Source organism: Eumetopias jubatus, unplaced genomic scaffold, assembly GCF_037043125.1.
Source record: "Eumetopias jubatus isolate StellerSeaLion01/CBP00866 unplaced genomic scaffold, mEumJub1_p1.0 scaffold_11, whole genome shotgun sequence".
NCBI classification, from domain to species: Eukaryota; Metazoa; Chordata; class Mammalia; order Carnivora; family Otariidae; genus Eumetopias; species Eumetopias jubatus.
Genome location: NW_028274817.1, coordinates 95,734,362 through 95,755,993, shown reverse-complemented (window position 1 = coordinate 95,755,993; position 21,632 = coordinate 95,734,362). Strand labels below are relative to the sequence as shown.

At 36.5% G+C, this 21,632-nt stretch overlaps 1 protein-coding gene across 3 annotated transcripts in view; it reads left to right on the top strand.

The window, feature by feature from the left end:
• Positions 1-21,632, top strand: part of CFAP47 (cilia and flagella associated protein 47) — a 519,587-nt gene that overhangs the window by 319,945 nt on the left and 178,010 nt on the right. For all 3 annotated transcript variants that reach the window (XM_088028500.1, XM_088028501.1, XM_088028499.1), the window contains 4 exons: positions 13,269-13,465; positions 14,392-14,535; positions 15,348-15,521; positions 19,870-19,981. In XM_088028500.1, the coding sequence (XP_087884626.1) occupies positions 13,269-13,465; positions 14,392-14,535; positions 15,348-15,521; positions 19,870-19,981 (627 nt within the window). The remainder of the gene's footprint in view (positions 1-13,268; positions 13,466-14,391; positions 14,536-15,347; positions 15,522-19,869; positions 19,982-21,632) is intronic.

Below are 21,632 nucleotides of genomic sequence, written 5' to 3'. Positions count from 1 at the left end.
ATAACCTGATTGGAACACTGAGTGTCTCCCTTTTGTATAAAATCCCCTTTAGAAACGTCATTTTTAAAAAATTTTATTTTTAGCCAACAACCTTGGTCTTTCTCAGAAAAAGAAATTTTATATTTATTGTTTAAATGATTGATTGAAGTATACCCAACGCATGATGTTACATTATTTTCAGGTGTATGACATAGTGATTGGACAAGTCTATATGTTATGCTGCATGTTTATATTCCCCAGGAGTGTAGCTCCCATCTGTCCCGTTACATCGCTATTACAGTATCATTGGCTGTATTCCCTATGCTGTGCCTTTTATTCCCATGACTTATTCATTCCATAACTGGAAGCCCGTATCTCCCAGACCCCTCCACCCATTTTGCCCATCTCCCCATCCCTCCCCTCTGGCAACCATCAGTTTGTTCTTTGTATTTGTGGTTCTGTTTCTAGGTTTTTTTTTTTATTCATTTTTTTGTTTGTTTTTTAGATTCTGCATATAAATGAGATCATATAATATTTGTCTTTCTCTGACTTAAAGAGAGATTTTATTAGACTTGCAGTTAACATTGTGATTTTTGAGGTGGAAATTATACAGTGATATATAGATCTTTAACACAATATTTGAGCTGTAATTGTGTGATTCCAGTAAAACTTAATATGGAGAGAAAGAACTGGAAATGCTTCCTGGGAAAGTTAGGAAAGCATTTTTATGGAGAAAAAAAATTTTAAAGAATTTCTGTGGAGGATTGATAGCTTGGATTGATTTTTCTGGGCATAGTATATGTTTTCTCATGTATAAAAATGATTTTAAAGAATAAATAAAAATGATTTAATTAATAATCTATATCTATATCCATATCCCAGCTGTGTTGCCTTTCATTTAATTATTTGTCCTAAAAGTTTATTGTTTAATTATCATATTTGTACCTCTTCCATTCTTCATATGTTTTGTTACTTTTTAAAATCTATTTTTGTTAGAAACGTCTTTATATTTTATTGAAGATTTAAAAGCGTTTCACTCATTCATTTGGATTTGTTTTAAGGGAATTCAAATGATGAAGAAATCATACTGTTTGTCCTCAGGAAGCTTATAGACTAGTAGAAATGACAGCAATTGGGCACATGATAACCCTGATATACAACTCAAACTGATAAGTGCTTGTCTCCTTAGCTTTCTCATCACTGGAGTGTTTATTCACCTGGTTACAAAAATTGTTTCAGGGCTTCAGTTGTCCACAGTTGATTCGGGGACAGTCAGACTTGGAACCTTTGCTGGAATTTTGGAAAAGGGATTTTTTTTCCCCCCCAGGTCTGCTAAGCTGGTAAATATAAGTCTGGGGTAAGTGGGTAGAGTCTCCAAGAATGAGGTCGGCATAGAGAAAGAAGGATGACATCTTAAGATTTCAGGTATATTTCTGGATGCTGTCATTGTAACAGTGGTCATTCCTTCTGTATATTGCCAGTTAGTGGGTCAACAAACTACCTCTGTGGTCCCTGCAGTTTTAGTTGGGTTTCTGACACAAATGGAGGTGATTTGAGAATTGCAGTGTCTGAAGCCTGTGCTCTCCCCACGTTGCTGTTGGTTGCCAACCCTGGTTATACATCAGGGACACCTGGATGTCTTTTACAAAATACAGTTTCCAGATCCAAATCTAGACCTACTGAATCACTCCCAGGTTGGAAGAGGTCTAGGAGCCTGTATTTTAAAAGTTTCCAGGGTGCCTGGGTGGCTCAGTCGGTTAAGTGTCTGACTCTTGATCTTAGCTCAGGTCTTGATCTCAGGGTGGTGAATTCAAGCCTCGCAATGGGCTCCACCCTGGGCATGGAGCCTACTTGAAAAAAAAAAAATTATTGGAAATGGGGCGCCTGGGTGGTGCAGTCAGTTGAGCATCGAACTCTTGGTTTTAGCTCAGGTTGTGATCTCAGGGTTGTGAGATTGAGCCCAGCTTCAAGCTCTGTGCTCAGCGTGGAGTCTGCTTAAGACTCTCTCTCCCTCTGCCCCTCCCCTCCTCTCTCTAAAATAAATAAGTAAGTGTATAAAAAAAATAAAAGTTTCCTTCCAAATCACCGTCATAGTTAATCCACATATTAGAGTTGGGGATCCATTGCTGTGTGGTGTAATGCCACCACTTTACATCTCCATTTTGTAAATGGAGAAAGGCCCAGAAAATTAAAGTCCCTTTAGGAGGCCATGTAAGAGGTCACATCAAGTCTCCTGAGTAAGCACCAAGTCTAAGTCTTTGTCTGTTGCTTTTTCCGTTATGCAATGCTGCATTAAAAAGTCACATTGCTCTTTATTCTTAGGTTAGTGATTATCTTAGTTCGAGTCCCCTAGACAATGAAGCCTGATGCAAGAATTAAATACTGATGCTTTACTTGGGAGGTGCAAACTCAGGGCAATGAGAGTGGGAGAAAAGAGAAACAAGGAAGGGAAGAAATGGGAAGCAAAACAATGAATGATGCTTGAGCTGCTTTCTCACTGTCTGCTATTTACCTCCATGAATAGATGCAACAGGTTGCTCAGCAGGTATCACTTTGAAAAACTATGTGAAAAAGTCCCCTGAGCAATCATTGTGAAAGAGGAAGGAAAGGAATTTTGTCTTCATGTGTACCTCCTGTCTCCTGTACCTATTTGCCAGATTTTACTCCATGGGAGTTAATGGCCCTTGGCTTTGAGGTGGCCTTCCCTGGCCCCACAGAATGCCAGGTTCCATGCCCTACCATGGCAAGAGGAGCCAGAAATTCTGAACTTGGGACTGATCTACCTGTCCCTCAAGCAGCAGCCAAGGGGTTGGCTCCATTAGTTCTGAAGGAAGTTGCAGGTCATCCTCAGGCTGAGGGACACGGAGGCGGGACAATAGCTGAGGTTGCTGGAGGTGGCAGAACCAAGGGAATCTCAGGAAATGGATCCCATACAGCAATGTTGTCTTACTGTTAATATTTTAAAGAATTCTTGTTACACTGTCAGCAGCTTTCATAGACAATATCCAGTTTCTTTCCCTTTCCCCTACCATCTCTGCTCACAAACTTCATCCCAGGTCCTGAGCCTGCTCTCATCTGAGACCTGGGATCCAGGCACCCTTCTGTGCTGTCCACCAGTCTCCCCAGTCATGCCTGCAGTCTCATGAGTTCTACTGTAATATTAATGTCAGCCCTGGCTCCTTTCTATGCTCCCATCCTTGTGATGCATCTTCCTCTTTCCCTTGTGTTTCAGTCCCCAGGTCAAAGCTTCTACTCTATTTCTTAAAATCCAAGCTAGTTGTTTTCAGACTCCCTCACTAGGTACTGGTATACTCACTCTTCCCGCCATCTACTCCTGTCTTAGACAGCGCAAGTTCCCTCAGACAAGAATCTTGCCTCTGAACTTGGGATCCCGTGTCTTTCTTGACTGTAGCACAGGTCTCTGACATCAATCAGACCTAGTTTTTCTTATCTCTCGTCCACATACTTGATTATAATTTCACTTCTATTTTTGAAAATCCCAGTCACAAATGTGTGACTAATCCTCCTTTCTCGTCTGGCTGCCTTTCCCGTACCTGTCCTCCCAGAGTAAAAGTTTCCAGCTTGTTCAGTTGTTAATCTGTGTCTTGTCCTAACATTTGGGGGCTCTGCCAGCCCCAGGTTCTTTCCTCTTCACGCCATACATTAATGAAACATGATTGTGTCCTATATTATCAAAACATACTAATATCCAAGACTGTGTATATATTATTTATCCTTACAGTTTTATTGTAAGATACTTTCAGTCTATCAATGTCTCCCACTTTGCCTTTTATTGTTTTATATCTATGGACATAGAGCCTGCAAGCAAAAACAAATGTGAACTTTAAACGGCATCTTAATCTTTCCATTAGATCTTCAATAGTGAACATATGCTATGCAATAATACATTTAGGAAGACATTTAATCAAAAGTTGCATAAGCCTTTTCCCCTAGTTTAAGTCCTAGAGAATGTGTTGTTTATCGGCATGCCAACAGCTTAAACTAATTTGCACTCTTAGTAAATCAATCTATGAGAACTTAAAAATCAACTCTGTTTAAAACAGAGTTTATTTTTAACATATGATAGTTAGAGAAAGTTTATGGTATTCGGAATTGAAAATTCAAAAGACAGTTAATTTACCATCAGTAATCTTTTGCTTCCTCATGGAGGGGTTAATTAGAAATTTTATTTCAGTTCTTTTGGAAATTTTGCCTTAAAAAATTATATAGAAAGAAGAGACAACTTCCTAGTTAGAATATTGGCAAGCTGCAACGCCATAATAAGCTCTCTTCTAATTTTCCATTAAATGATCCATGAATACATACAGAAACTCAAAAATTCAGTAGCAATGGAAAGGAAAGATAACAGCCACCCATTTACGTAAGTCCTTTGAGAAATTCCCAGTAATTACTGAGCTGATGTGGCCTGATTGAAAAACACACTTAATAGCCTCCACAGCTCATGCCTAATTAAAAGAAAATTTAAGTATAAAGAGGAAACAGTCTAGTCCCATAATCTCTCTTTTCCTAAGAAATTTATTATCTGCACCTACCAGAAAACTTGGAAGCCACCTCCTCATTGCATCCTTTCTGGCACATAGTAGGTATTTTAAAACTTTTTCTCTGATGAGTAAATGAATCCATGTGAAATACTTTCTAAGGAGGCCCTCTATTAAGACTTCTTTTTCTGCATTCCTCTTGAAGATCCAAACCCCCTGGAATTAAAATGACTGTAACCATTGGAGAAAATGTGGAGGAACATCATTCTACCAAGGCTGTATAGAATCTAGCATGTACAGAGATAGGAAGAGTCCAAGTGATTTGTGGTTCGTGTTACTGGTGACATTAGAGTTTATCCATTAGTAGGAAGATAACGCAATTTTCTAAAACGTCAATTTTCCCTAGATTATTTGAAAACTGCCAATGGATGTAAGACACTATCCTCCCTACGTCTAATAGATGGGTGCTTCTTTGCTATAGGAAATTGGCCCACGGGGATGCACTGAGTTACCTCCACATGCAGATCTAAGAAATCGCTGCAAAGTGAAAGGAGGCTGAGACCCTATACAAGTGACCACGTTCTCTCCTTTTTATACGAGCAAACGAGAAAAGGCAGAAATGATTACTTTTAATGCTAAAAGATAAGAGAGTGACACCTAAATTCACACTTAAATGGGTTATAGTGAAACTATAGAAGGGCAAACACAAGAGAAATTCTGAAAAACAACAAGACAAAAAGACACGATTTTCAAAGGAACAAAAATGATAGCAAAGGTAGAATCCCCAACAGTAAGAATAGAAGCCCGAAGAATGTGGAATTGCACTGCTGAAGCAAATTAACTGTCAGCCTAGAATTTTAAATCCCAGGGAACTATCACTCAAGAGTAAGGATGAAGTAAAAGTGTTTCCAGTCCAACAATGAGATTAAGACAATTTAAAACTCACAGATACTTGCTAAAAGAACAAATGGAGAACCTACTTCAGAATGAAGGAAATTGAATTCAGAAAAAGTAATTAGGATCCAGTAATAGTGGTTATTAAAACTATCAATAAATGTGTGTAAATCTCAGTGAGCATTGACTATGGAAATAATAATGAATAACTCAGGTGTTCTAAAAGCAAAGTGAACTCAAGTACTAAATAATAACTTTATCAGGGGGATGGGTATTGCATCAGACATGTAAGGTTCTTGCATTTGGGGGAAGAGGTTTGAACTATTTTAATACATTTTTTATAAAGTGTAAATGTTGAAAACTTGGGACAACCAAAAAATATAGAGATAGGATATATATAATTTCTTTTTTTTTTTTAAAGGTTTATTTATTTGAGGCGGGGAGATGGAGAGGGAGAGTCATGTTTTTAAGCAGACTCCGCGCTGAATGCAGAGTCTGACTGAGGGCTCGATCCAACAACCCTAAGACACTGTGAGATCATGAACGGGGCCCGTAACCGAGTTGGACACCCAAGTGACTGCACCACCCAGGCACCCCCTGTTTTTTGAAGTAGGCTTCATGCCCACCATGGAGCCCAACACTGGGCTTGAGCTCATGAATCTGAAATTAAGACCTGAGAGGGAAAGTCGGACACTTAACCAACTGAGCCACCCAGGCACCCCAGAATACATAATTTCTGAACCAGTAGAGGCATAAAAGAAAATAAAGAAAACTTTGATGGGTCCAGTAGAATGCAGGAACAGAGAAGAATTAAAGGAAGGTTGTAGTACAGAGAGGTACCATATGAGATGTTCAACACAAATATATCATGAATCGTGATTAATATACACAGACTAAACTGAAAGTTGGTATTTTGAGAATAGAAAGTGAAATGCAGCTTTATGCTGTTGACAAAATTACCTGGTAAGATATCTAGAAATGTACATATCTAGTAATGTATATACTAATCAAAAATTAGCTGACATAAATATATTAGAATAAGTAGACTTTAAAGCAAATATATTAATTTTTTTTAAAAATCACCCAATGTAGAGAAAAATTCCGAACTTATTTCCACCTAACCACATAATCTCAAAATGTGTAAAGCAAAATTTGACAAATATGGAAGGAGAAATGAACAAACCCTCAGAGTAGGAGATTTTATTATACTTCTTTCAGTAATTGAAAGATCAAGCTGACAGGATGTTAGTAAAGCCCTACCAGACTTGACCAACACAATTAATGAGATTAGGCTTTCCTCTACTGATTAAGCCTACTGTAGCTCTGCTGCAAATAATTGTCTATCTTTGATCTCTCTCTCCGGACTTCTTCCTATGCTTTAGGGCACCTGTGAGGATGTGCAAGTATTGCCTTTCAGCAAAATCTGACAGGGAACTGCATACCAGTCTTTCTTGGTTACAGATACTTAAAAAACTTCACGGGGGAAAAAAAGTCTAGTGCTCTCAGCCATTTAGAATTGGTTAGGAAAATAAAGGTCATATGCCATTCTCTTAGCATCCCCCAAACTTTCTTTTTCCTTCTTTGATTCCTACTTCCCCCTCTTCTTTACTTTTATCCTCCTTCCTTCTTCCTTTCTTCCTTTTTTCCTTTTTGTATCTCTTTTTATCCCTCTATTTTCACCCTTAAATGTTATATTATTTGAGATCTTCCTGGTGATAGAAAAGCAAAAGTAGCTGAGCCTCTTTTGAAGTGATAAAATCCAATTTAACCAGTATTTCAAAAATTGAATTTGTCCATAAATAATATGGGTCTTTATCATTTTAAATTGCTGTTACTTTATTGAGTAGTATAATAAGTTTAACAATTTAAGCAGCAAGTCATTTCAGAAAACAGTTTTCCCTGAGTGAATGATACTAAACTACACTTCTACTAAAGAAAACATGTGGGGCACCTGAGTGTCTCAGCCCATTAAGTGTCTGCCTTAGGCTCAGGTCACGATCTCAGGGTCCTGGGATCTCTACTCAGCAGGCAGTCTACTTCTCCCTCTCCCTCTGCCTCCTCCCCCCTGCTCATGCTCTGTCTCTGTCTCTCTTTCTCTCGAATAAAGAAATAAGATCTTAAAAAAAAAAAGAAGACATTTTACAAAATAAATCAAACACACTCTAAAATTTGTAATTGCTGAATCCTTTCCTTGTTTATGTGAAGTCTATGGCATACTTCATGTTTCTGATATTAAATGAGGAAGCTCAGTAATAAGCAATCGTTAGCACGCAGTGAGTCTGTCACTTACTTTACCTGAGTATTTGTGCGGCAGATGCTCATGTGCCAATAAGAACATAATAAAGTAACTAAAATGGGTAAAATTCCAACTAGCATGTGATTTGGTCTTTTTATTTGTAGAATAGAAAAAACAAATCTGCACTGAAACTTTCTAGTAGTAGATGGAAGTGGGATTAGCAAATGGGAAAATATAATTACTCATGCATTAATTTACAACAAATAAATATTTATTATAAATTCATTTATATAAATCAGTTTGTATCATAAATATAGTAATTCTCTTGGTACCTCATTTTCTGAATTAAGATATGCTTGCTAATAATATACCTAAATAACTCTAGAAGATAATAACCATTTTACTGTATTACTCAGTCTCTTCCAAATTTCTGATGTACTTTCATCTAATCATGAAATATTAAGGCAGAAAGAAACCTAATAGAGGTGAGTTAATCAAATTATATTCTATAGAGCCTTGACATTCCTTTAAAGTGCTTTTGTTTGTCTACAGGGGGGCTGTGGAAATGAATGGAAGCTTCTAGCTTCTCATCTTCAACCAGATCAACTCTAGGTTACTTGGCTTTATATTTGTATATTGAAATTCTGTCTTAGGTATTTTTCAGACACAGTACCCCCCCCCCAAGCCAAAAAATAAGATGTTTAAAAGCCGTTGATTAAATCTTACTCCTTAATTTAACCAGATTAAGAACTTATGTGCTAAAAAAAAGACTCTTTAAATTGTTTGCCCAAGGTCACACAATATAGGAAAGGGAGCTAAAACTAGAAAATGGGATTTTTAACTCTCACCTTCCTAGTTTTATACATGTGTCTTTCTTTGCACTTAAGATACGGTGAATTGTTTCAGTAAAGCTCAAGTGGATCACGTCTGCCTGTACACATGTTTCATGTAGTCTCCCCTTCCTTGTTGACCCTGGTCTTGGCCATGTGACTTGCTTTGGCCAATGGTTTACTAAGGAATGTGAAAGTAGCAGATATATGATAACCATTTGTATATTAGGGCTTTCTTTTGCAGCTAGTACTCTTCATGTACTATATGAAACATATTTGGCTCATCTCATAGATTAGAGAGCTCCTGGCCAGAATTCCTAGTTGAGGCCCCAAATCATGAGTGAGCCCAGCTAATAACACATAAAGTAGATAAGCCTTCCTGAATGAGGTCAGATCACAGACTCATGAGCAAATAGATGGTCATTTCTTTAAACCACTAAGTTTTGAGGTAGTTTGTTTTTGTAGTGATAGCTGACCAAAAGAGCAGTATTGACTTATTCTGCCAACCATGACCTTTCCTAGGATATGAGTGCAGCATATTTTTATGGGTTATTTCAAAAACTATAGAGCACACTGACTTCTTCTAGTAGCTAATGTCATATAAAATTATGTATTCTTTCACTAGAGAGAGTCTGTCTTTATTTCCTTTATTTCCTTCAGTAAGTGTAATCTGGTAAATTTAGATATATTTGGTTATCTTTAATCATAGAACCCTGGCAACTGCCACAGTTACCAGGATCATCTGTGAGGGAAAGGCACTAGCTGAGCTACATCTGAGCATCTGAGTAGAGTGGGGGTGGAAAGGACAGGTCCAGATTGTTCTTAACATATGTGATACCAGGTCAAAAGTACAAATGAAAGCCCATATACCATATGTCTAAATTTTTTTGAAAGATTTTATTATTTATTTGAGAGAGAGAATGAGATAGTGAGAGCATGAGAGGGGGGAGGGTCAGAGGGAGAAGCAGATTCCCCGCCGAGCAGGGAGCCCAACGCGGGACTCGATCCCGGGACTCCGGGATCATGACCTGAACCAAAGGCAGTCGCCCAGCCGACTGAGCCACCCAGGCGCCCCATATGTCTAAATTTTTTAAGTGGTAAATCAAACTAACAAATTTTTAAATAGAATATATTCTGTTATTCCACCTTGACAAATATAACTTTAAACCAACCTGTAAGACCACGTTTGAATTTAGAATTTTGGGCCACCGCAGAGTTTTGTACTAGAATATGATAGCACAGAATAGTTGGGCCCTGGCCAAGTGCCCACTCTGTTCTCTTCCTTCCTTCAACTTCAACACTCCTTCAACAAGGGGTTCTCATGTACAAATTTGTGGATGTCTCAGCCCACGTAAATAATTTTGGTCTCCATCTTCCCCTTGATAGCCATGTCTTAGGCTGCAATTCTAGGAGTGTTCTGGTGAGAGGACTGTCAAAGAGAAGAGTCCTGTGCAAGCCTGGAAATGGGATCCAACTCTTTGGACTGTGAATTATGGCATCAAATGAACTGGGACCATGGATGGGGCTGGGTTGCCTAGAGGCCTGTCCCAATGGGCCCATGTACTCCTTGCATGTGCAGAGACACAATGACAGAGGACACTCAAAGGCCCTAGAAAGCATGAGGCCCTGGACAGGAAGCTCTCTTTCTTGGGCCTAACGGTGTGTGTTTGGCTGGGGGATCCCCAGCAGCAGACCCTGAAACTAGGTCTTGAGAGCAAGTAGTTTGAGAGGTGATCTTAGGAACCATAGGTAGGAGTGTGAGAGAGTGAGAGAGCAAGGAGAAGCCAATTCACGTAATGTTAATGAGCATTAACATTACGTGATGTTATGAGCATTAACATTACGTGATGTTATGTAATAACATACATAACATCATACATATAACATACATAATAACATACATAACATACATAACAACAATTGTTAACAGTTTGGGCTCAGTTGCACTGGGGATCTCTAGGAGCTCATGTAGAATTCACCCAGGGTTATCCCTACTAAATGTCAAAGACCCTGGGTTAATTTTCTACCAATGTGATACATTATTTGTTGAGGATTGCAAAGGTAGGCATGAACTATCACTTCTGGCCTGATCCACATGAGGGCTGAGTACCTTCCTATGCTCAGAGAAAGCCCTCAGAGAGAAAGAAGTTTTCCATAAAGCCATTTGCCTTCAGGGTGGACTTAAATGCCCAGGGGATGTGGCAAGGCATGGATGGTATCTGCTCCAGTGCAGATTCGGGAAGGACTTTGAGAAAACCTGCCCCTAAAAGACAATGATGGCATGATGGCATAATGTGGCCAGTAAAAGTTCCAAGTTTCTAAAGATCCAAATGGTTTCTACAGCTGCTATTTTACATCTGAAGGGATGCAGAAACAGAAGTGGCTTCTTATTTATAATAGATCATAATACTCCTATTTATGTTTATTACTCAAATCGAATTATTTTGTATGTTTAAGAAACGATGCATATTATTTTATCAGTACATCTTCAAAAATAGAACTATCTTACCGTGAACTCCACTGTTACGATGGATTCCTTTTCGGACTGGCAAAGAAAGAGGCTGGCACCGTGCATTCCTTAGGGTCTTTACTCATGAACATTTCATGAGTTGGAAAATGTACACTGAAGAATGTCCTTGGCTTTCACTTTCAGACTCACTATCATTAGGAAGTGGATATTTTTAGGGAAAGGGAAATAGTGTAGAACATAAAGCTTCTGATGGAAGCTTTATACTAGGACTTGTGCATTTCAATTATTGTTTACTATTAAATGGCTAGTGATTCTTTATCTTTGATGAGAACAGTAATTACTGTTGAGTTGGAGTTGCTTAAATTTCCTATTCTAAGCAGTTTAATTTTATTTAAATTACCTAATCTAAATATTTTCATTTCAATCTGTTTGTGAAAGAGAATGAGGTTTCTTTATTTCTGTTAATAAAGCAACAAATTTTGATCAGATGATTATCTCACCTGGTTTGTTCTAATGATGTTGCCACAACTCAAATAATTCTCTCAGAATGAAAACAATCAATGAATAACAGATGATAAAATATGCCTGGAGTCCTTTTCGACGAGAAAAAATTTTATTCTAAAATTAAATCTGTACTTGAATGGGATGGAATAAAAATAACATTCTGACAGCCTTTATTTTCTCTTTAGACCAGCTGATAATCTTGAACTTCTGTTAGATGTAATACAGATTTCAAATATGATCCACTGTCAGTGTGTTTTAATATACAATGTATAATACTAACATTATATATAGTATATATGACATATAGCAATATACAATATGCAACATGCTATATAATATGTAATTAATATGTTTTTATAATACATAACACCTAACAACAGGTAACCCACATATACAAATCCTCAATTTGATTTTAAAATGATTTAAGGCAATTAATGTTCTTGCAGTTGTGACTGGTTTTCTTGACATAAACTTCAGTGTATTTGAAAACAGGTTTGCCATTTTTAACATTTGAGGTGCTAAATGTGAGTGAATTAAAATTATAGCTAATTAATGTCATACTACTTGTCTGGTCCATTGACTGATGGGCTTGATTTATTTTCTTGGTTTCAGAGAAATTCCTCATATAGAATTAGGCTTTGAACTTCTTTTTTTATCATTTGTTTTTTATCTATTACTTTAAAAATTTGCCATTAGCAGTGAAATGTGCATTAAACTCTTATACTACATCCTATTTTAGCATTGAGAGATTTTTATAACTATTTTCTCATTTCATGGAAATAAGAAAATGGTGACCTTCAGAGAAAAAATTAGTGTTGCTCAGAAGGAAAGGCCAATATATATAGTCTGCCTACTGTAAGAACTGATATTAGCTGTTGACTTAAGGTTAATGGTGTAACAAGGTGATATGAGAAGTATTAATTGGGTATACCTCTGCTTCTCTTGGTTATTAACGATGGAAAAATTATTTCCATCTGCTGGTCAAGCTGCAAATTATTTTGATTACTAGGGGACAGAGTACCCCTAAGTCATAGAAAAGTAACAAACAATAATGCTCACCAAATATTCCATATATCTGTCTCTCAGCCCCCATTCAGTTAGATAGAGCCATGTGGTTGGTTCTGGCCAATTAAATGTGCAGTTGGCACTTGGCCAATACAGGTGTTAGGAGCACCTACCCCTCGCACAGTCACAAATCCTTATATAACTTTTGACTTCCCCAAAACTTAACTACTAATAGCCTCCTGTTGACTGGAAGCCTTATCAATAGCATTAAGAGTTGACTAACACACAGCTTGTATGCTGTATGTATTGTATACTGTATTCTTACAATAAAGTAAGCTAGAGGAAAGAAAATATTAAGAAAGTCCTAAGAAAGAGAAAATGCATTTCTAGTACTGTACTGTGTTTATTATAAAAAGCCCACGTATAAGTGAACCTGCGTGGTTCAAACCCGTATTGTTCAAGGGTCATCTGTAATGTGTATTACTTTTAAGTTGAGCACTGGAAAGCCCTTGAGCAAGCTTCTAGCCACTTTTCTTCCCCTGACCTGTCAACAGAGGAAGAGAGGTGTCCCTGATGGTACACCTGCAAGATAGTGGTATTATTCACAACATGGGTCCCTGAGTGACTTTATGGAGTAGACCTTCCTATGACCTATGCACAAGATATATTCTGTTATTGTGGTTATGCCCTGGCGATTTAAGGGTAATGTGTTACTTCAGGATAAGCTAGTCTCTTCTAGATTATACAATATAATTAAATACAGTAGTATTAAATATTGCTTTACTCCAAAATGAATTTTAGGACTTATGCCACCAAAAATAACTAAGCTATTTAAAACATTTTTTTAATAGTTGCAGATGGATCTGTTCTAGTTCCTTTACGATTTGTTCCTATCAGTCCTGGACGCTACCCGTGTAAAATTTTGCTGATATCACGGTATGATGTGCGTGTCTATTGCATTGAAGGTGTGGTAAATGAAGAACGTCCAGAGGCCAGGTTTGAATTTGAAACACCAGCATTTGAAGCCCTTACCCAACATATTCCAGTAGTAAGTGGTACTTATACTTATTTTTTTTTTTTGCTACTTTTCTCCATTCCCACTGCCACTGTCTCAATTAAAGTTCTCCAAACCTCTCATTTTGAACTATTACAATTTCTAATTGCATTATCTGCTGCCATTTATTTCTCCACATTGAGGACAGAGCTTTATTCTTCAATATAAATGTACCGTGTTACGTACCACACTAATCACTTCTGTTGGATCTCTTTCCTTCAAAAAATAACTCCAACTTCCTTAACTTATCATCACATTCCCACTCAAAAGGGAATTCCTGGCTCCACCAGGCAGTTAGGATCTCGAGAATCTCTGCTTCAAATTCAGTTGTGATCTTCACAATTAAGATGGGTTCATGGGCACTAAGAACAATGACTGGCTGTAGCTTGGCTCTCAAAGTGACACTACAGCATAGAAGAAGGTAATATATTTGTAAGGAGTGTTGAATTTTCTAGACTAGAAATTGGTTTTGTTTGTTTAATTTTTAAAGATTTAAGAAAAGTCTGCTCAAAGCACAAAAATTTGTTCTGATGAGATGTGTAAGCTTTGCTATCTGAGCAATCTACCAGATAGATTGCCCATAATTAGGAGTAGAATGTGTAATTCTAAGACCAGTTTATAATTTTCACAGTAATTAATCAGTCAAACAAATATTTCTTTAAATATTAAATAACCCATGGATCAACCTATTAGACAGTGCTTCTATATGACAATGAAAGCATACATAGTCATCCTTATGCTGTATATTCACATTGTTGATAGTTGTTCTTAACAACTATGACTTTCAAATGGTGATTCTCATGAAATGGAATTTAAAATACAATATATAATTTTATTACAAGTAACATGAATTAATACGTAATTCAGCTTCATCAACATCACCCTTCTGATATTTTTCTATATTATTTTTCATACTTTAGAGTAATAAAACAAAGAACGAATGGAAATGTCAAGTTACTATAGAAGGAGAATGGTTTTATGGACCTTCTATTTTATATGTTGGACCAGGTGAAACTGTGCAGTATCCCCTTACATTCAAACCTATTTTGCAATGTGAGATTATGGTATGAACTCATTGATTTTTTTTCCTAGTATTAATTTGTCAATAAACTGATGTATGATATTAACCTTTATAATTTATGATAAACCTTTTTGCAAAAAAGTTCTACTCTATGCTATTGATTATTAGTATTCACTCTGCTTGAAACTTTTTTTTTTTTAAAGATTTTATTTATTTATTTGACAGAGAGAGACAGTGAGAGCAGGAACACAAGCAGGGGGAGTGGGAGAGGGAGAAGCAGGCTTCCTGCCGAGCAGGGAGCCCGATGTGGGACTCGATCCCAGGACCCTGGGATCATGACCTGAGCCGAAGGCAGACGCTTAACGACTGAGCCACCCAGGCGCCCTCTGCTTGAAACTTTAATAAATCTTTTAACTTGAGGGATAACATTTCTGAATTCACAATGCCATTGGCTGCCAGTACTTGTGTCTAGATTATTTTTATGTAACACGTTTAACAAAGTAACATCATTGTTCCTTTGTTTTTATTCATTAAGGTAGTTGGTACTTCAGAGAATATTTTCTTAAGACATATTTCTTTGACAAGGACATAAAAATGCATATAATTGCTATGTATGAGAATGCCTATATAAACTCTGTCATTTAGAGAAAGCAAAGAGAAATACAGAGCTTTTCACAGGAAATTCATCTTTATTCATTCAGTAGAGGTATTTATACATAAGCTAGAAAAGTCAGTGACTGACACCTCCTTGAAAGCTCATTTCATTAATCAGATTCAAAGTTAATAGGATAGCAGAGATTGTTTGACATCCAACTGTGACTCCTACAGAGCTGAAATTTGGCTGATTTGTCACAGGGCAGACTTACTCTACAAAATGAAGTAGATGGTATGGAGTATGTCTTTGACATAAAAGGGATTGGAAAAAGACCCCTGGCCTTGGAACATATCACTATAGACTGTCAAGTAGGGAAGATGACAAATAAACCCATAATGGTGCCCAATTATACAAAGACCATCCAAACATTTAAGGTAAGATTTTTTTTTTTAAGGATGAAATTATTTTAAGAAGGACTATATTGAATTATATGAAATTTTAAAAACATTTACTTAACTAGGTGAAGTGTCACATAAGGAGATGTTTAGAATTCTACTTTTTGTTAGGCCAACAGCTATTAAATTTCATTTCACTTGTAAAGTTTGTAAAGTTTTACCAAACAAGTTTTATATCTAAGTATTAGTATATAATCATAAAATACTTTAAAAGCTACTTATTTGAATCATGTATTTTCACCTGAATAAATTATATATGATAATAAAAGGCATTTTCAAAAGTATTTTCGACAGCTCTTAAAATTTTGATGTGAAATCTGTAGACATAAAATTTCAAAAGTATATCCTATCATTTATCAGTGTCAATAATAGTGGGAATGTGAAGAAGTGCATAATTATTTACATCTTTATTTTTTATGAAGTTTTACACTTGGCTTTCCTCATTTGATTTAAGCCAATCCTAAAATACATTTTTCCACTTCCCGCTCCCACATTTATCTACAAATTGTTGTGTACCTAATAGAATCCTTCAAAGAAGCTTCACATATCTATTTGATCATAGGTGTCTGAGTTTCAGAGGGTATTACAGAAGTTTGGAAATTCTCTAGGTTTACCCTCTGGGTTTTGTTGTTGTTGTTGTTGTTGTTGTTGTTGTTTTGTAATCCTGGAAAAAATAAGTGCTTTGGTTTTCTTCTCTCCTTACTGGATGGCAAATGGAGTGAATATTAAGAACGAAAATCTCCTCTTGTCATTCCCCTGCTGAAACTTGTCAGTATCATTTCTTACCTTCAGGATCAAATCCGTACTCCCTGAATTGGCTTTTGCTGTCCTTTAAAAGCTCATTTACTCAGTTTCATCTGTTGCCACTCTTGGCTCCAGCAGCACTCAGCCCTTTGTAAACAGTATTTACTTTTACTCCTGTCTGAAAATCTCTACCCAACTCCCTGTCTTCCATTTCTCTGTGTTTGTCTTGCTCCTTTTAATTCTTTAGGGCAAGTCTTAGAGGCCACTTTCCCAGAATGATAATAAAAGGTATTTTCAAAAAAATTTTGAACAACTTTTAAAATTTATGGATTGTAAAATTAGGGATTAGATGTCTCTCATGTGCTTCCACAATATATTTTCTTACCTTTTCCGCCATCAAACATATTATATCATATTGCTATTACCTTTTTATTGTTTTCCACCAGATTATAAACTGAGAAAAGAGGCGTGCCTCTCTTATCCACATTTATACCCAGCATAGATTATATTGCCAAGCTCATAATAGTTTTTCAAGGAAGATTTTCCATATTTTTATATTTAAAGAGCTTCAACAATTATAAAAGAACAGAAATGTATTTAAGATTTAAGAAACATTTGTTCCTAGAGATATTATCAATAGGTACAGTATCTCCTTTCTTAATTTGAAATTTATTGTTTTTAATCAACACAGAATAATGAGCCTTACGAATTTGCCTTTTCACATCATTTAATTTAATATGTAATTTAATACATAATATAATACATAATACAAGTTTATTGCTTGTATTTCAATAGAAATTCTATTGAGAAACAACTGAGGTATCATCAAGGAAAAAGTCTGGGCTGAGAATCTTTGCTTTATACTTTCAGCTTTCATCATACTCTTGCTTTAGTACCACTGAAATGCTTCTGACTCTCCATCTTTATTCCTCCATCCGTGAAATGAAGTTTACCTCAGTGCACTCAAGACTGATTCACATTCTTTTCCCCTGCTCTTCCTCTCTCTTTGAGTATCTTCCTCTTTGTGGAATTATTTCCCTTAATCTATAATCTATGAATATTCTCAAATTTAGCAGAGCAAATTTGTCTTTATACTACTCCTTCCTCAACTATTATCATGTTTATTGTCCACGATTGCTAAACTTTCTGAAAAAGTGATGATATCATGATCACTTCTTAATTTGCAGCGGGTGGTTTATAGCTCTTCTACTCTGCTGTGAAACTCCTGCCACAGAGATCATCCTTGACTTTGGGTCAAGAAAAATTACTTATTTTGCCAACATATGTGCCTCAAAATTCCTGTGGTGTTTGACAGTGTCTGTCTGCCTTCTTAACACTCTTCACCTTTTATTTTGTATCGTTCTGTATTCCTCATTTCCCTGCCACTTCTTGATTATTATTTATCTGGTTCTTTTATCCCTCTAACCTTCTGATGTCTTTTCAAGTTTCCATCTTCAAAAGTATTCCTAAGTCTTTACAACATCTCACCTGGCAGTTTCTTGGCTTCACACTCTCATCAAGGTACAAATGCCACATCTACCCTTTATTCAAGATGTATGTGTTATGTCAGTCCCTCATTCTCGACTGCTTGTTGTACACCTGCACTTTGACAATCTGCTAACAACTCAAACTCAGTATATTCTTTTCATTGTTCTCTTTTTCATTGCTGTGGTAGTCTTTTTTATTTTAGAGAAAGACAGGGTGTGAGCAGCAGTGGGGTGGGTGGAAAGAGGGAGAGAGAACATCTTAAGCAGGCTCCATGCCCACTGTGGCCCTAACACAGGGCTCAATCTCATGATCCCAAGATCATGACCTGAGCCAAAATCAAGAGTCCGATGCTTAACACTGAGCCACCCAGGCACTGAAGCTAGTAGTCATTGTTATGCCTTTTTAAAAAACCTTTTAAGTTATAGTTCATCTTACTGCTACAAGAATAGTTTTCAGCAGAAGGTTGGGACTTCCTTAGTATGAAAGAGAAAATAAAAAAAATCAGAGAACGTAATTGAGATACAGGTAAAATGCTGTGGCATTTTATCCAAGTGATCAAGTAGTAGAAAATAGTTATGCAATAAGGAAAACAGCAGATATGGGACTTCCAGAATGGTAGAGCAAGGAGTTGCATACCTCAAAAGCAATAAAACACTGGCAAAAATTGTCAAAGTGAAAATTTTCAGACCTTGAAATTAAACAAAAACTTAAAACAATTTGAGGGGTATTTATTCAATAAAAAACTTGGGGGGCCAAAATCAAGAGTCAGACACTAACTGATGGAGCCACCAGGTACCCCAAAACATACAGAGTTTAAATAGATAGTTCCCAGGCACCTGGGTGGCTCAGTTGGTTAAGCGTCTGCCTTTGGCTCAGGTCATGACCCCAGGATCCTCGGATAGAGTCCAGCATCAGGCTCCCTGCTCCACAGGAAGTCTGCTTCTCCCTCTGCCCCTCCTCCCACTCGTTCTCTCAATCTCTCTCTCTCAAATAAATAAAATCTTTAAAAATAAATAAATAAATAGTTCCCCAGGGAGGGTAGGCACATGAGCAATAAGCACATGAAAAGATACTCAACATATTAGCCATTAGAGAAATGCAGATCAAAATCACAACGAGATACCACTTCACACTTACTAGGATGGGTATAATCAAAATGACAGACAGTAAAAACTTTGAGAGAAGATGTAGAGAAATAGGAGCCATTATGCCTTGTTGGTAAAAGAAAATGGTGCAGTCACTTTGAAAAACAGTTTTGGAAACCAGTAACTCAGAAGGTTGAAGGTTAAACATTGAGTTATCATTTGCTTCAGCAGTTCCACCCCTAGATACATCTATGTCCATAAGAAATGAACATCTATGTCCACTTCAAAGCTCATAGATGTTTTCATAGCAGCATTGGTCATAATCGACAAAAGTGGAAACAACCCAATTTCCATCAGTTTATACGTGGATACACAAAATGTGGCATATCATACAAGTTAGTATCATTTGTCAATGAAAAGAAATGATATATTGATATATACCACAATACAGTTGAACCTTGAAAACATTATTCTAAGTGAAAAAGGCTAGTCACAAATGACCACATGTTATATGATTTCTTTGAATTGTTCCTGTCGACACCAAGTAGATCACTGTTTGCGTAGGCAGTGGTGGGTATTTGAAAGTTGGATTTAACCAGAGTTATGGTCAAATGCTGCTTAAATATTCTTTATTTACTGTATTAATATTGATGTAGAATTCATTGAAATGGTTCATCCTTTGCACATCAAGTTGCATAAAGAAAATTATGCATGGCTTATAAAAGATATTCAAGTTGTCTAAGTATCAGTGATCTTGCTACAAGTAGCAACAGAAAATAAGCATTGTTCTTTTTGTAAGAATCATTTTCTTTGTTCTATTTTTTCAGAGGTTTCTCCTCAGATTTTTTTTTTTTACTGTATGTGGTGTTTTTCTGGTTTGCTTTTCATTTAAAGGTGAAGAGTTTTTAATGGAAGTATTTAAGTTTTCAGTTTTTTCTATGCTTTAAGCTTGTTACACAAATTTCATGTAAATATTGACATTATGTAATTCTTTGAAATCTCTTTTCTAGGTAACGTCAGATCTTCCAATAGTGTGGGGAAACCCATACATCACCATAGACCCTGATAATACAGTTCCATATATTCTACATGTATCCCCTTGGAAACGTGGTGTATTCAAAGGTAAGAAAACCATTAGTAAAATATTATTAACCACCACACTAGAGCAGATACATCATGAGAAGAAATAAAAAATATAGTTTACATTTCCCTTTTCTAATAATGACCCAGAGGGAAGTTTAGTTTCCTACTTCAGTCAGAGCTTTGAGACATACATTTTATGTCTTGTGCTATACTGTCTTGGCCATTTGTTTGAATGTATGTGTTGGACAAATTTCTAGAAGTATAAATATTTAGTTAAGGGTATTTACATTTAAAATTGTGATTGATACTTTCAAATACTTACACCAATTTATGAGCCAGGCAGCCTCTTATGAGAATGTTTGTTTATGGGAATAGGTGTTATAAAAACAAGCATATGCACTGAATTAACACATGCAAAAATAGGTTAAAGTCTTTGGTGTGTGAAGTTTCTTTCCTTTGTCTCTAATAAAACATTCATTTGTACAAATTGCCCTGATGGTTCCTGAACAGAATTGCTTGCATGGGAACAGTGCTGAGGGGTATTCCTTATAAACTTTTGAAGGGAGGGTGCTTAAGAAGGTAGAAGAGTCATAGGGAAGAACTGAGGAACTGTGGTTCATCAAAGGAATAAGTTGTCCTCTTTGGGAGAAAATTAAATGCCCCACAGTGGTTGAATCCTGCTGAGGAAATCATCATAACGTAGGTAAATGGATATAATTTAGAAGTGTTGTAAGTATACACATAGTAGCAATCTTGTGTTCCCTAGGAGGACTAGTGTCTCAACCCTGTTTGCCTCAACAAAAATGTTTTAGGAAAGGGTCTATCCTTAGCATAGAAGGATCTATACCTAGCATGCCAATGCTATTAATAAGCAGAAGGGAAACTTCAGAATGGCAAACAGAGTGATCCATTCAATACCACTGGAACAGAATGTGCTGTAAAGCAAGAACCAACTTGCCCACCCGCATTGTCTTGTTCTAGTGGCCTTGACCTCACATATCACCAGTCTTAGTTATTAGCATCTTCTGAAATTTTCCCACCAATTTTCAGACATTTGGCTTTGCAAAGCCAATTAATAATTCTCTATGTGATGGGTAGATTTTGAGGTATAGTGAACCTATTCCTAGTATTTCAATAAATTTCCCACCAATTTTCAGACATTTGGCTTTGCAAAGCCAATTAATAATTCTCTATGTGATGGGTAGATTTTGAGGTATAGTGAACCTATTCCTAGTATTTCAATAAATTAACCTATTTTGTCTTTTTTTATGTGATTCAGAAGATTTGAATTGATTTTAAGAAATCTAAAGTTCACTTCTCATTTTAATAATCAAATGACAGCCCTACTGGCGGATTTCCCTTAGTTTCAGAATGTTAACTAGTCTTTTGTAAAGGGCAACGAATCATTCAGATTTGCCATTGTTTTTGATAAACATATTACATCTCAGTTTCCTGTTCTACAAAAGGGAGAGGGTTCTGCTATGTATGAGAAAGAACATACGAGGAACCTCAAACTGCACAACATTGTTGTATTAGAAATGTGTATGACTACCTTAAACAAACAAAACCCCTTGTCTATGAATCAGACTCTTAAAGTTATGGAAATGGAGCTAAGAATAATTAAGTACTCATATTTAATATGTGTTTCCTTTGTATAGTCATTTTTTTGTTAGTTTGGCAGCCTTTCGGA